The sequence below is a fragment of the Erpetoichthys calabaricus genome, chromosome 1, assembly GCF_900747795.2.
Source record: "Erpetoichthys calabaricus chromosome 1, fErpCal1.3, whole genome shotgun sequence".
Lineage (NCBI taxonomy): Eukaryota > Metazoa > Chordata > Cladistia > Polypteriformes > Polypteridae > Erpetoichthys > Erpetoichthys calabaricus.
In genome coordinates, this window is record NC_041394.2 from 260973421 (window position 1) to 260989258 (window position 15838).

A 15838-nucleotide genomic window follows, 5' to 3' on the forward strand; every position below is an offset into this window, starting at 1 on the left:
TTTTGTGCGTGACAGACATTGCTGGTGTGTGCGTCCTTTACAATGCATGTTGCCTTAAGGTTTGGTTTCTACACATTCGATTCAAAATTTAGCAGATATACACAGGCTGTGCAATGTGCATGACTGCTTTACAGTTCTGGTTTATTGATAATACATTCAATCTGTGATAAGTATAAGTACACAAGAAAGATGGTCCCAACAGTAAAATATACATTGATCAGAGAAATGTGCACCACAGCAATCAGTTTTTGCAAAGAAGGCTAACGCAGAGTGCTGACATTATGCTGACTGTGTGTCAGGGCGGGCTGAGCCAAGAACACAAGATCTGTTCCCAGACTTGGACGCGGTCTGCTTTGTGCTTCCTTTTGTAGTTACACTGACACTTCAGCCTGCATACCAAACCAAGTCATACTACACTTCATGAAGTGCTTGTGGCCCGCCATGACCCTGAATTAGACTAAGCTAGCTTGGAGGGGATGGCTGCTTTGACTCTTAGTTAAACAGTATGTGTAACATGTGTAACTACTGATGGATCTCTAATGTGTCAAGTGTTACTAAGATAAAAGTCTTCATTCTGCATGCAAAGGTCTGCTCTACTGTGCATCTCTCCATTATTAAATGGCACATAATAACACTTGCAAGGAGATGTAGATTTTAGAATACTCGACATTATGAAAGCAGGTTCTGGGTGCTCATCCTGGGCTCTTGGGTTTCTTTGTGTTTACTGTAACTGTTGAAAGCCAAAAATGTGTTTGGTCTTTTCACTCGCTAGTTCATATGAGACCAAAAAAAATAATAATAAATAGCCATTATCGTGCAAAAATCCATAATAAGAACTCTAAACAAAGCAAAACATTATAGTTGAATATCTACACGCAACCCCCAGCTTTTTTTGCATCCAGTACTTTAAACAACACTTGGATACAAAGTGTCGAGAGTTCACCAAAAAAAAGAAAAGAAACTAAGTGCAAATGAACTGACAACCTTAAATAGATTTACAACAAAAAAAAACAAAAAAAACATAAAACTGAGGTCTCAGCTAAATATTTATAATTTCTGGCATTTTGGCATGGATTGAGCTCTGATGAACATCCAACCTACATCTGAACCCAGTCCAACTCTGGGGGGCTGGCACCTTTTTTGGAAGGGTTTCTTGTGTTTTGGGTGCCCCGTCTGTCTTCTCCACATTCTGGTTGGTAAAATCCATCCAGTGGGGGCTGCAGGTTTACATTCCAGCCAATACGACACTCAGGGACTAAATTATGTGTGGAAATGAAGCACTGTTTAACTTAATACTCGTTTTGTTTTGTTTTTTGTCTGATTTTCTAACTGATATTAACAAAAGTTGGCCCTCTTGATGAGCTCATTTGCCAGTTCTTAGTCTCTTTATTTGCACTCTGAGCACTTTTAAAGGCTCCAGCCAAGCAGCCATCTTATGTTGAATGTTCACTGATGTGAACAATAAACCGGCTCTTGACATTCGTGTCGGGGTCCACACAGCTGAAGCCAAGCAGAGCCAGTGCAGTACCGTGAGCTGGGACAGGGCCGATCAGAATACCCAGTATGGCACACATTTACTAAAACGCTCATACCTTCTTAATCCAGTTCAGGGTTACTGGAAGCCTAAGCCTATCCTAGCAGCAATGGGTACAAGGCAGGATGAGGAGCCACTCGCACACAATTGGGAAACCCCAGTCTGCATGGCATTAAGGATACAGGAGGACAAGTGAAGTTGGCAGAGGTTAACCCCCAGAGACCTGGAACAGGGCCCCAGCCTGCCAGCAACGCTTACTAACGTTGTTCTTTGTGACTTACTGTAAACATCCCTGGAATGCCTATTAGTGGTCACATCACATCAAATCTCCTGGATAAGTTGGATGAAGAATCATATGACACTGTTTTATGTAAATCATTCACTCTAATGTTTGCTTACTAATCAGTGAAAAAAAGAAAAACCAAAAGGTCCATCCCAGGGCAGAAATAGATGGCAGTGGTTATGAACAGCCCCAGTTTTGGGCACACAATTTGTTTGCTCCTGTTGAAACAATCAAGGAATGGAACGCACACAAGTCTGCCATTCACCCTTACAGGATCGCTACTCCCACTGCACACTCTATTGTTCTTCATGTTTAACCCAAACCCCTTGCTTCCTAAAAGGTGGAAAATGAAAGGTAAGGCCTTAGAACATATTTTAAATTATTTGAAGTTGTCTTCTATCTTTTTAGCAGTTGAAAACCTGAGCTTTGAATCCATCATTGTCTTTTGTTCTGGCTGAGTGGCACCAGAAAATGAAGAGGCTCCCTCTCTGCCTTTACAATAATAAGGACATCACCATCTTTATAAAGGAGCCCTTCTCCATCTACCAGGTCTTGGAATACTAAGATTGAAATTCCCAATTTCATTCATATCTCATACTGACTGGTTTAAACGCCCCATTTGAGCCTGAGAGCGATACATCTGTGGCAGTGCTTCCCAGTCCTGAGGATCCCCCAGTGGCTGCAGGTTTTTGTTCCAACCAACTTCTGTTTTTAAGTGGACCCCTGGCTTACTCAAGAAGGTTGCTATTTGACACTTTCTGTGTTTTGGGTTCAATGTAGAAACGTCAAAATGAACTTTGGCAACTTAATTAGAATGTACTAAGCATTTAATTAAGTGGGAATAATTTAGTGTTGTTTTTTTTTTAAGTTGGTTTGTGAGTATTTTTTCATCATAATCCTAATTTTCATTCTGCTTTTCCAGACGCTCTGCTTATTGAACTCATTCTTTGCTCATGAGTACACTGAAGTGTTCGCAGCCTTTCAGCATTCTGTGTCATTTGCCACAATGTCTGCTCTGCATGCTGTTATGCAAGTAAGGGCGGGAACTACACAAAAACGGGCAAATTAATAGCAAAACAACAAAAGAGAGGTAAGCATTTAAAGCTACTGCAAAGAATACATTTCTTATCAATGAAAAAATCACGCTATTCATAATGCAGAATAATAGAAGAGCAAAAAGACCAGATAATTAAAAGAGATCAATTAGGGTTGAAATGACTTACTGATTGTGTAATAAAAACCTGCAGCCACACCGGGGCTCAGTTTGGGAGCCACTAGTCTATGGTGCTCATGGCCCACTGCTGCACTTCTAAAAGATGTGAATTATACTTCTCTAGCATTTGTGTTTGATAGTGTATGCTGCCTCTTTCAGAAACGAGCAAATGTGGATGAGAAACCTCAATGTCAAGTTTCATGCCATCTCGGAACAATACACAGGAGTGCAAGATGTGGACGCCTGACCTAAAACAGCACTTTGTTCCACAGAGAAACAGGAGCGAATGAATTTGGACAGGCAGACATTTTAAGTGAGTATTAAGTATTTTCTTGATTCTCCATAAAACTTGGAAACCTCACTGTGACCCAAAAAATAAATGGATCAATGACAGTAGCGGCATTCTCAAAGACAAAAGGCCATGTGGTGTGGCCATGATACTGAGGACAGCTCTGTTTACCAGAAGTGTGGGTGCCTAAGCCAGACAAAATGTTACTTGATTAATGAACATTAGAAGAAGCGGACTGGAGGCTGCAGGAGTTAAGCTGAACAAATCCAACGTGTTTGCTTTTACTGGTGTTTCTCTAAATACGTCGGGTTGAAATCGTCCCTTGGAAATATACATCACTAGCCAAGTGGCCTGCGAGTGTTACTTGGGCTAACAATGGTAACCTAATCTAAATATTCTTAACATAAATGTGGAATAAGAATGTTAACAATCCTCATGATGTTTAGTTTTTGTCATCACATCACTCAGCACTAGTACTCTTAATAACGCGGCCCTGTAATGTTTCGCGGACAATAAAATGCCGCCTTTTAGCAGTTAGGACCCCAGCACTCTACTTTTTTTTGATTATTAAGGCATTGTGGGCTTACTTCTTAACAAGGACTCCACATTTCTGGATTCTTTGTCTTTACTGAAGTGCTTGAACAATGCAACCAAATAAATAATCAATTTTTTGAGCACTGGGCAAAATTAAGAAATCGGAATTTAGTTGTGTCAGATGTTGCGATGGAGTGTGCTAGTTTAAAGAAGCCAAGTGCCATTGTAGTTGATGGTCCCCTTCATTCTCTGCCTATGTGGTGTCTTCTGGCTGGATATCGGTCATTTGAACCCCCTCGGCATGACCATCAAAGGCAGTGAAACAGACGACCAAACAGTTCTCTGGACTTGACCAAAGGTGAAGGTTGTGATTGTTAGAAAGAACTCTGTGGGCAGGTCGCCTCTTAAATGATTACTTGTCGTGAATCACAGAGTCGCTGCATACACTTGTTACGCCACTGTGAAATGTGAAGAATCATGACCAGTATAAACCATTAAAGAGTTGCGACATTACTTAGGAAACTCTCTGGCAGATGAGTTTGTTCATTCATTGTTTCTTGTTTAATTTCTAAAACCTCAGCCAGAAATGAACAATCTTTTTACTGTATGTACGAGTATGTTTTTTTCTTTTTGCTAAGACTGCAGTCTGTTTTCTTATTTTACTTAAATAAATTTATAGACCATTCTAGAAAACAAAAAGCAGCAAATCTGACAAATAGGAGAGTCTGGCCTCTTGAGTGCTGCTCCCATTTCTACTCACACTCGCTATCTTATTTTCCAGCATTTAAAGCTCTCTAAACCTTAAATCTTTGTTGTTTTGTTTTTTCCTTTTTTTATAATAGAAGTCCAACAACAATCCGTTCAAGTTGGATCGGACCAGCCGATGTTCTTTTGAGCTTTACAGGTGTGCACGTCAATGGTCTCCTGGCAGTCTTTGCAGTGGACAGCACAGCACCACTGAAATTTGCACTCACACTTTGTCATCCTGGTCACACGGGTCGTGTCGTACCCTCGGCCACAGCACATGACTTCACAGCTGTCTGCTCCTCGCGATGTTCGATTGCATACCCGTCCAGCAGTGCCCAGAGAACCTGAGAAGAAGGCACAAGACAAAACAAAACTGAGTGCAGGCGATGATGCTGGTCCATGAGACCTCCCAAGCAAAGCAGGCGTGTGCTAGCACAGCTTATCTAGAAACAGGACGCCTTTAATGACAGCTCCTTTTACCGCTGAACATGCGCCAGTCCTGGCTCCACCGGGCCGGCTACGACAGTGCTGGCAGAGTGTGCCTTGGCCAATGAGCCAGCAGCAGCTCACGGCCCAGAAATGTAAGATTGAATCTCGCTAACAGATCAGAACAAGAGGGGGCCACATAGCTAGCAGTTTAACAGGCCACCTCACAATGCCTGCAGCTAAAATGTCCATTTACTGCGCAAGAAACCAACTCTTCACTGCCCAGTCAACTAATGAACACTGCTAGAGGGGGCAATCTGTCCTCCCCCGAATCGCTTTTACAAGCTTCAGCTTCTAGAAAGCACCGCACATGTTGAGCGAGCCTCAGTACTGCTGCAGCTAATAATTCAGTTGTGCGGTGTAATCACAAACATTACTTTATTAAATGACACTGGAACGTCATTCTTAATGCAGAAACAAACACACTTGTACAGATCTGGTGGACTCGCCACTCGGTGCTATAGGCTGGCCTGGTATTTACTTTGCATTTCAGTAAAACTTTTTAACAATACACTAAAATGTTTACCAATAGGACAAGTACTGTATGTAATAATATGGAATTGCCGTTTGTTATTATTATTATTATTAAAAGTGGGAGCTCAGCTCCTCTTTACAATCAAAAACCCAACACACCATCTACAGCGCACTCTGGGCTTGGCCCCCCTCACTGATGGTGGTATATTGTTACCAGTGTCCTGCGGTGCATTCCTGGATTGTTTGTTTGTTATCTTCCAAGTGAGAGACTCCTTCTAATTGCCATCTAGTATTTCACCATTACCAGTCGATTGATTCCATACAGTGCATTCAGAAAGTGCTTCGACCCCTTTTGAACACTTTATTTTGTTGTAGTTTTCATTTTAAACAGATACCATTTTTCACCTTCAATCTACACGCAGAAACCCATAATGACAAAATGAAAAGATGTTTGCAAATATACTAAAAAAAAATAAATTAAAAAACTGACATCTCTCCTACTTTACTGTATGTAAGTATTCAGACCAACCCTTGCTGTGGCACTCCAAATTGTGGTCAGAGGCATCCATTTGTTTCAATTGTCCTTCAGATGTGATAAGAACTTGACAGCATTTCAAAAGGTACGCGCCTAGAAGGTCCCACAAACTACACTGCATGTTAGGACAAAACATGCCGAAAAGGTTCCCAGAACTCTTTTTAGACCTTTATGATTAAAACTGCAGCAATCAAGGCAAGGGTATCAAAGCATTTCTAAAGCCCCAAGTGTTCCCCAGAGCACAGTGGCCTCAATAATTGGAAAGGACGTCTGGAACCCCCAGGAATCTTTCTGGAGATGGCCATCCAGCCAAGCTGGGTAACCTGGAAAGAAGGGCCTTGGTCACTCAAACAAGGTGTCAGAAGTCATCTGTTGAGATAGTAGAACCTGTTGGAAGGAAGACCATCTCAGCAGTTCTCCATCAATCAGGCCCTTATTATAGTGTGGCTGAGTGCACTTAAAGAACTCTGAAAACATGAGGGGAAAAAAAAAGATTCCCTGGGCTGGACTGATGGAACACAAACTTAACTATTTGGACCAAAGTCCAAGCACCATGTTTGGCAAAGATCAGGCAGTGCTTATTACCTGCCTACTCCCATCTCTAGGGTGATGGCAGTATCATGATATGGGATGCTTCTGAGGGGCAGGGACTGAGAAACTGGTCAGAACTGAGGAAAGGATGAATGCAACCAAATAGAGAGAGGTCCTTGGCAAAAACCTGGTCCAGACAGTCTCAGACTGGGGTCATAGTTCACCTTTCTGCACGACAGCTAAGACAACTTAGGAGCGACTAGGAGACAAATCACTGACTGTCCTTGAGTGGCCCTGCCAAAGCGCAGTTTTAAATACCTAGGGCATCGGTGGAGAGACCTGAAGATGGCAGCCTACAGATGCTTCCCATTCAGTCTAACAGAGCCTAAGAGGATCTGCCCTTAAGAAAGGAATATACTGGCCAAATCCAGGTGTGCAAAGCTTGAAGAACTTACCTAAGAAGACTTGAAGCTGTAATTGCTACCAAAGTACTAAACTAAGGGTGATAATACTTACATGAATAAGAGAATTCAGTTTTTGATTTGTATTGCATTTCACTTTGTTGTTGGGGATTACTGAGTGTAGATTGATGGGCAAAAATGGCAAATGTATCCACTTAAAATCTAAAACACAAAGTGTGCTGGAAATGAGTGTCTCAATAGGTTCTGAATTCACTGTATACACTCAATTGAGTATTTTATTCACCACAGTTGCAGAAACAAGCATTGGGTTTGTTTCATTTGTGACACCAGGAATCAAAAGTGGTGTCCTTCATTCCCTGCTTTTTCTAAACATTGTTTGTCATTTTCAACATCTCTTTCAATTGTAGTTTTCCAGCCTTGATGAATCACCTTCAATTCCATCTTGAGTGAAGACGCTGAATTGTGCACATAGTATGCTCGAGGTAACTCACAAGAAGTAGATTGCTGGTGATTGGTTAACAGACGATCCTTCTTACATACTATTGGTAACTGCAAGAATGCTACTTTGTGATTGGTTAATCCGCTTCCAAACACCACCTGCATTGTTGCTGGTTTAATAAAATGGTTCAACGGTCAGTGAAAGTTTTGTAGGAGTCTAAATCAGCCATTCACGTGGAGATCTGGTTTGTTACTGGAAATGTTTTAAGTAAAAACATATTTTAGACATTATATGCAAACTTCATTAAACTGACAAAACATTTTTATGCACACGTGGTGAATATTACAAGCAATAAATAAAAATTCTGATTATTTTTCTTATTGCTCAGCACAGTGTCAGTCTCTTAAGCATTGAAATAAAGAAAGAAGCTGCTGGATGCATTTACTTTTCCCCCATTACAGTGAATAAAATGAATCACTTATAAAAACAGTCAATACAAACGGTAAATTAAGTTCCACCATGTCAACTCTCATAATAGATAATTAAATGAATTAAGCATCACTACTTTATGAGAAAGTTACCTTAACTACAAAATGGGGTACCGAAATAACATGCAGTGACAGCAGCTGAAAAAAGCATTTACAAATTACCTAAAGGTCTGCTAAATTATTAGAAATAATACTGCCAAAATATTTATTCTGGAATTGATAATTTAAAAAAATCATTTGGTATACATTTCCCATTCATCTTTTGGTTTGTTTTTACTTGCCCATAAAACCTCTGCAACTAAACTTAAATATGAACAGCATACTTTCTTTTTGATTTAATATGCCAGTGACCCCCCCCCCCCCCCCAATTCCATTAACTGTCTGCTTGCTCTTTATTTCTGATTATATTATACATTATATTTCTGTGTCAATGCTTTACGGAATGTAATAAATACAAATTGAAGCATTTCAGTGACGTTCTAATATATTATGTAAATATTTTTCTATGCCATAATTAATACAAAGGCCACACTTCATAGTGAATTGCTACTCACTACAATCTCTCTGGTTTATAATGGAATGCATAGACCATCCATGGCTAAGTGTTTAATACTTTGTCCAAAGCAATAATTTATAACTAGCACAGATCAGCTCTGGTTTCACCAGCAGTTATTGGTCAGCAGGGTTCTACTGTCTCTAAAATTGGTGTGAAACCCCCTGATATCTGATCTCAGACATTAAATCACGAGCAGGCAGCTGTTACTGAACATATAATAATGAGACTGAACTGGAGTACTATAGCGAGTGCTTCGAGGGCAGGACACTGCACACATCTTTTCTGGTTCATACTCTACGCTCATCCTGGAATGACCTTTTGTGTAGCTGACATGTAGCTAAGCAAATTCAAAATGAAGGTACATTCATAAAATTAATTCATACAATCAATCAGACATAAAGGCCTTTTATATTTAGAGTTATTGCTATTTGGGACACTTGCTTTGGGGCAGGTACTGTACCTCAAATTATAAATATTCTCAATTCACCAATGCAAAATGTCCCAGAAGACCACATTAACCTTTTACCTGTACTGCAACAGCAACCATTTATTTCCTGTATAGCCCAAAATCACATACACTGTTTTGCTGTATGCAGTTTCTGTACTCTTCTGCCATGTTTATTCAATGGTCCTGCCGTGAACTGACTTCCCATCTAGGATTAATTTTCATATTGCTCGCGATGTTGCCAGCATAGGCCACGGCTCCCCTGGATTTGAGAATGCGTGCTTGTTTATTTGAAAACTAACTAACTATAACTCTAAAGCATGAAAGGATCTGTCTGGCCCTACATTGTTATGTGTGCATAAAACAATAGCACAGCGACATGCAGTAAAACAGTAACTCCAGTCCTCATGGTGAGTCTCCCATTGTGAACTGGTCTGAGCTGAAATGTCAAACAAAGAAGGTTTACAACAATGCTCAGGATAGGGTTATCGAGACCCACTGCTGGAGCTAGGCCCGATGGTCAGGAAACCCACATAGCCCAAAAACAGAGCCTTCCTGTAGGCTCACCACCTGCCAGACGAAGCATGAGGGGCAGGAGAGATGCCAATTCTGTGGCAGGCCTATGCCGGAAAGACATGGACAGAATTATTGGAAACTGAGACTGGCTTTGGAAACTTGGAACATTACCTCTCTGACAGGAAAGGACCATGAGTTGGTGTGGAGGATGGAAATGTATCAGCTAGATATAGTTGGTATCACCTTCGCACATAGCATGGGTTCTGAAACCAAACATTACAATCAGGGGTGGTTTCTCTCCTTCTTTGGAGTTCCTATTTATGAAAGGCCTTGGGCAGTTGTGGGGACATTCTCAAGCCCCTGGATGAGGGCTGTGCAATTGGAGTTTTCTCTGGTAAACAGAGGGTTGCCTTAGTGTGGCTATTAACCACATAAAGAAAAACTCTTGACTGTCCAGGCACATGTGCCAAACAGCTGTTTGGAGTATTCAGGCTTCTTAAAGGTGGTCAGTGAGGTGCATGAAAGGGTGTCGCCCACTGACAAAGTAGTCTTTATTGGGGATTTCAATGCTCATATTGGGAATAACAGAAATACCTGGAGGGTCATGACTGAGAGGAATAGCCAGCCAGATCTTAACTAGAATGGTGAGTTGATAGTATGATTTCTGTGCTGGTCTTAGATTGTCCAACATAAACACCACAGTCAAATACAAGGAGGCTCACAAGTGTACCTGGTACTAGAGCACCTGGGGCCAAAGGTCGATGATAGACTTTGTAGTTGTGAAGCCTAGGCAAGCAGTTGGAAGCCTCAGCCAGTCATTATCAGGGCACCCTGTTTATGAGGAGTTCAACTCATACCTTTGAAAGAACTTGTGCGGAGTGAGGTCGGGGACATTGAGTCTGAATGGACCCTGTTCAAGACTGAAGTTTTGGAAGCGGCTGCTAAAAGCAGTGGTCTTAAGGTGGTCGGGCAATCTCATGACAGAAAACTAGGACAAAATGGTGGACACCAAAGGTGATGAGAGCTGTCAGACTGAAGAAGGTGGCCTTTCTAGAAATGCTGTCTGTGGAATCTTCTGACTCAGCTGAGAGCAAAATCTCAAGCATGGGTAGTTTGGAGAAGCCATGGAGAAAGACTATCACATGGACTTTAAGCTGTTCTGGCAAACTGAGTGATGCCTCAGGAAGGAAGGTGGGACAATGCCCAGACTGTTTTAAGCAGGAATGGAGGGGTGCTGATCATCAACATTTTATCTTAAATTCATTATGGGCGAGTGAATCCTACCTCAAAATGTGTTTAATAAATATGGCTAATTTAAGAAACCCTAAACACTGATTAAGTTTATATTCAAAAAGTATCTGAACTTTTGAGTATTTGTTGTACATATTTATGACACAGTGATAACTGACCTGCTTCCCGATCCCTGATGCAATAATCTGGTGAATTTTCGAAGTAGACAAGGTCGTTTTTTGTTGGCCTTTTAAATTTCCTGAAGGCAGCTGTAAAGCCAGTGCCATACTGGTTCATGACGACCTGGACCGCTCCATTATACTTGCTCCGCAAGTAGTCACCAGTCTTCCGGAAGTCTGCCATTGCTAGCCAGCACGTTCTCACCGTGCATGATCCACTCACACCATGGCACTTGCATTCTAATTTCAGGAAGCGCTTGACCGCCTGGAGACACCAAACATGAGAGCTGTTACATATCTGCAGCACTTCTCCTTGCTGACATGAGAAGTTGTACGTTAACACATGCCCTGTACAGTATTTGTCACTTGATACCCAACTAATAGTTTAAGACTCTTTAAGAAGTAGGGGAAACAAAGGCCATACTCTTTTGTCTTGGCCATAAAAGAAAATATTTTTCCGAGGCAGCCCAAACAGAACAGTGCAAATGTTCACCTAAACAGATCAGCCAATGCACAAATTTGATTTTCCTTGAGTACTTTGAACGAGGGAATGCACTATGAAAACAAAAACAATGCCGGATTTTTCACAATATATAAAAAACTTTTATATGATCATGTACTGCTAAACGTCTCAAACCATTGTGTCCCTGAATGTCTACATTCATTTGATTAGAAGGGAATAGGATGACTTCCACCTGTGTAGTTCATTCCTCTACTTCATAAAATCCTCTGCTCTTAGTTATTGTGAGCAGTGAATGACCATGACGAGCTTCACTTGAATTCAAATATACTTCCATACTTCAGTTTTAATTCTCTTGAAATATATATATATTAAAAAAAAAAAAAGAATTTCCTAGCATACCTTCCTACCAGCTCTGTTGTTATGAAGGTTCATCAGGGCTCTGGCATCTCTCTCTTTTCTTTCTCTGGCATCAACAAAGGCTTGTGCAAAATGAATACCATAGTCAATGTGGTCACTACAGCCACCCCAATCAAACTTGCCCTTTTTGTCGCTGGAGGTGCCTTTTTTGTTGGGGTCACAAGAACAGGAGGCCAGCTCCCCCTGACTGCAGGCCCTGGTGACGGTGTAGACAACGCCAGCTGAGGAAATGGCATAAACAAAAGCAGCCTCTCGACTACCTGGAAAAGAACGGAGAAACACAATCACAGAATGGATTTCCTATACAATTGTTATTACACAGGAATTAGAGCTGACACCGTAGATTTTGAATTTTGGTATTACTTTTGATTCAACAGTTTAAGGATCAGAATATATATGTTAGAGTTTATGAAACATTAAAATTGTAGGCAGTTTGCTGGTTAGTGTTTGCTCCTTCACAGTTTGAGTCCTGGTTTTAAAGCCCACCACAGTCAGACTGTTTTCCCTCTATTTTTACCCCAATACCCCAGCAGCTTTCCTCTTTCCTCCCAAAGAAGTCCCTATATGGCTAATTGGTGAATCTAAATTTTCCTGTCAAGGTTTGCTTCCAAATCTGCAGTGACAGGGTAAGGCCTGAACTGGACGTAATGGATGAATGGCAGGACAAATGGTATGGGATCTTAACAGGTATGGTTTCATCATTTTCCCAAACCCGGGAATTCCATGGAGTATTGCTAGCTTAAAGAATGAGTTTTAATGTTAACCATATGTCTACACTTCTTTGAAACATACTGCTGGATTCTTTTCCAGAAAGTGGAAGGACGACATGTATACTTCTTTGGAGGATTGTTTTTTAAGTAAGTGTGGTCTTCCTAAATAGTAGTTGAAAATCAAGATGCAAACAAACAAACATGTAAACAAGATGTAAAGAAACCATTCCTAATATTGATCTCTTTGCTGGCACAGGCAAACTAGAAATGCAAACGTGCCATTAAAAAAAAAAACACACAAAACACCAGGCACCTCTCATTTTAATACAAGCAATGACCTTCAAGCCCCATCGCCGCTAAACTGAAAAATTCAGGTTGCACATAAGCCCACGATCCCAAGAGCATAGAGAACACTGCAGGGACAATTGGTCTAGAACTTCATAAACTACAGGAAGCAATATCAACACTGAGTATATGATAGATGATTGTAAAAAAAAAAAAAAAAGACAAAATTGAGAATTGTTCTAACCATTTTAATAATAAGCTTCCCTCTGTAATTTAACTTATTACTTTATTGTGCACAACATCTGGCAGGGTTGTTTCCCACTGGCCCTTAATACAGAAATGGCATGCCTTCCAGATTTACATATTGTATTTGATGGCATACTGTATGTCCCAGGACATTTTAAACATTCTGATGAAATGGCCACACCTTAATGTTTCCTAACTATGATAAATCAGGGCCTTTACTCCTTTGCTCTTCTTGAAGCACTTTTCAACCATTGTGCAGAGCAAGTCCAGGCCAACATATGGTGTACCCTCCTGTCAAGTGAAGTTCTGCCCCACTCAATACTGTGTAGAATTCAGAAGTGGTTCTGCTCTACAAAATCTTCCTATTGGTCTTCCCCATCCATTTACATGTGCACTGATTATGTACTGTAAGTGGCACATGGTTCTGTATGTGCCCACCTAGTAGTATTTTTTTTATATATATATCATATTAATCTCTGACAGGAAATTATGTTTTCGCATGTCCTGTGGGCTTTTTTTTTATCTAAACACAGTATAAATACTGTGAGAAGGATGTAAAAAACCTGTAAGCACCATTTAATAATATGCAGGTTGCCCATTTGTGTGAACGCCTTTCACATTTGTCCATACGGATATCTTCATTACACTTTCAACTTGCTGTGAACACAGTCACAAATTATTTGCTGTCATCCTTTCTCCTGTACACCCCATTTTGCTTAAAAATTCACTCCGACAAAAAACAAAACAAAGGTAAAATGTAAAAGCCGCACATATAAAAACTTGGTACAGGTGTATTATCTACACACAGTAGATGAGACCATGGTGCCACGGAGGTTTTACTAGGTGTACACTGGCTAGAAATATAGAGCAGGAACCAAGTGAATGGTGAAATATGTTAACCTTTGGAGAAAACAGCAATAACAAAAGCAAAATGATCCGAGATTAGTTAGAGACTTGGCTCTGGGCATTGCAGATATCATTCAGTGGACCCAGATGTAATAATGTCCAGTGTCAGTGAAATTGCTTTCACTTTATTACTATTAATGTAACAACCACTTAGAAAGACCTACTATAATTAAACTATTTTCAGAACATATACAAGTGCAGAATTATTGTGAAAATGTTTGACTATTTTTTTTTTTAATTAGACATGAACCACAGATAAGTGAAGAGACTTTCTCGAAGTCTCACTTTTAATCAGAGGTAGGAACTAAACTGATATTGTGCCTTACTTGCCAGGCCACACTAAATGCAGTGACAAAAACTTTTATTATGACATCTCCATTTATAATGCACTTCTGTTTTAGACTTTCCACAATAGGTTTACAAAGTACTGTATATATAAATATAAATGGGAAAAAAGCCAAATAAGGAAACTAGCTTGACAGACTGAAGGGTCTCCTCTCATTTGTCTGACTCTTATGTAACACATTGACAGGTATACATGTTCATGGGAAACTTCAGAGCATCCACTCATTCTTTTCATTAACCTACTTATTCCATTACAGCAAAGGAGAAGCTGGAGTCTATCCTGGCAGTAAGACCATTGCCAGGTCTGAACAGGTCACTGGTCCATTGCAAGGCACATTCACCAGCACACACGTTCACTCCTACTCTTCAAGGCAACATAATTACCTGAGTGACTATGATTCACACGTAGCAGCCCTACTTCAGGCTGTGGGCGAGTACTAATGATGCAGTAAGTTATTTTATTTAACAGCAAAATAAACAAACTGTTGAGCAACATTCTGGTGGAAAATAGCAGCTGCAAAAGTGGAAAGCCAATGGTAGAAAGACCCCACAATTTACTGCTTGTTGTGGATGAAGTGTTAGCTCCCTCATTTCAGAATACATCAAAATTTAAGGCACATGTCAAACAATTCATGCAAGCAACCCTTAGCTTAAAATGAACAGGCCAGATTAGACTTTTAAATTTTATTGCAACCAAAGTATATATAGTAAATTGTTCAGCACGTCTCATTTGGAGAAGGCATTTTGCCTTTTTACTTTCTTGTGTACCAAGTATAGGGCAAGTATTGGAATCCTCCAAAAACTCCATTTCAAGATATTAATGAATCTCGACGTTTTAGACCTCCCCGAGTCCGAAAATACCATTTTTGGAATTGTGTGTGTGTGTGTGTAAACACAATAACTAGAGTACACTTTCAGTTAGGTCAACCAAATTTTGCATACAAGTATTAGGTACAAAACATAGATGTCTATCAACGTTTCGGCTATTTCCGCTAACTGGAAGTGGTATTTTACCTTTTCTTCATGCAGCTGTAGAGTCTGATTTATTCAACTTTAATTTTATAATAATTGTTCAATATATTATTAATTTGATTTGTTTTGTCATTGATGGTTCTTTAATGTACAACCCCAATTCCAATGAAGTTGGGACATTGTGTAAAACGTAAATAAAAACAGAATACAATGATTTGCAAATCCTTTTCAACCTATATTCAATTGAATACACTACGAAGACAAGATATCGAATGTTCAAACTGATAAACTTTATTGTTGTTTTGCAAATCTTCACTCATTTTGAATTTGATGCCTGCAACACGTTCCAAAAAAGCTGGGACAAGGACAGCAAAAGACTGGGAAAGTTGAGGAATGTTCAAAAAACCCCTGTTTTGAACATTCCACAGGTGAACAGGTTAATTGGAAACATAATTTGCAAATAAATTCTTCAAAAATCAGACAATGTGATTTTCTGGATTTTTTTTTTTCTCATTTTGTCTCTCATAGTTGAGGTATACCTATGATGAAAATTACAGGCCTCTCTCATCTTTTTAAGTGGGAGAACTTGCACA

General features: G+C 40.1%; 1 protein-coding gene across 2 annotated transcripts in view; it reads right to left on the reverse strand.

Moving 5' to 3' along the window:
* Nucleotides 1-22: 22 nt before the first annotated feature.
* Nucleotides 23-15838, reverse strand: part of wnt2 (wingless-type MMTV integration site family member 2) — a 30228-nt gene continuing 14412 nt past the window's right edge. For both annotated transcript variants that reach the window (XM_028814579.2, XM_028814576.2), the window contains exons 3-5: nucleotides 11764-12041; nucleotides 10902-11166; nucleotides 23-4944 (exon numbers count right to left, since the gene is read on the reverse strand). In XM_028814579.2, the coding sequence (XP_028670412.1) occupies nucleotides 4715-4944; nucleotides 10902-11166; nucleotides 11764-12041 (773 nt within the window). In that variant the 3' untranslated portion in view covers nucleotides 23-4714. The remainder of the gene's footprint in view (nucleotides 4945-10901; nucleotides 11167-11763; nucleotides 12042-15838) is intronic.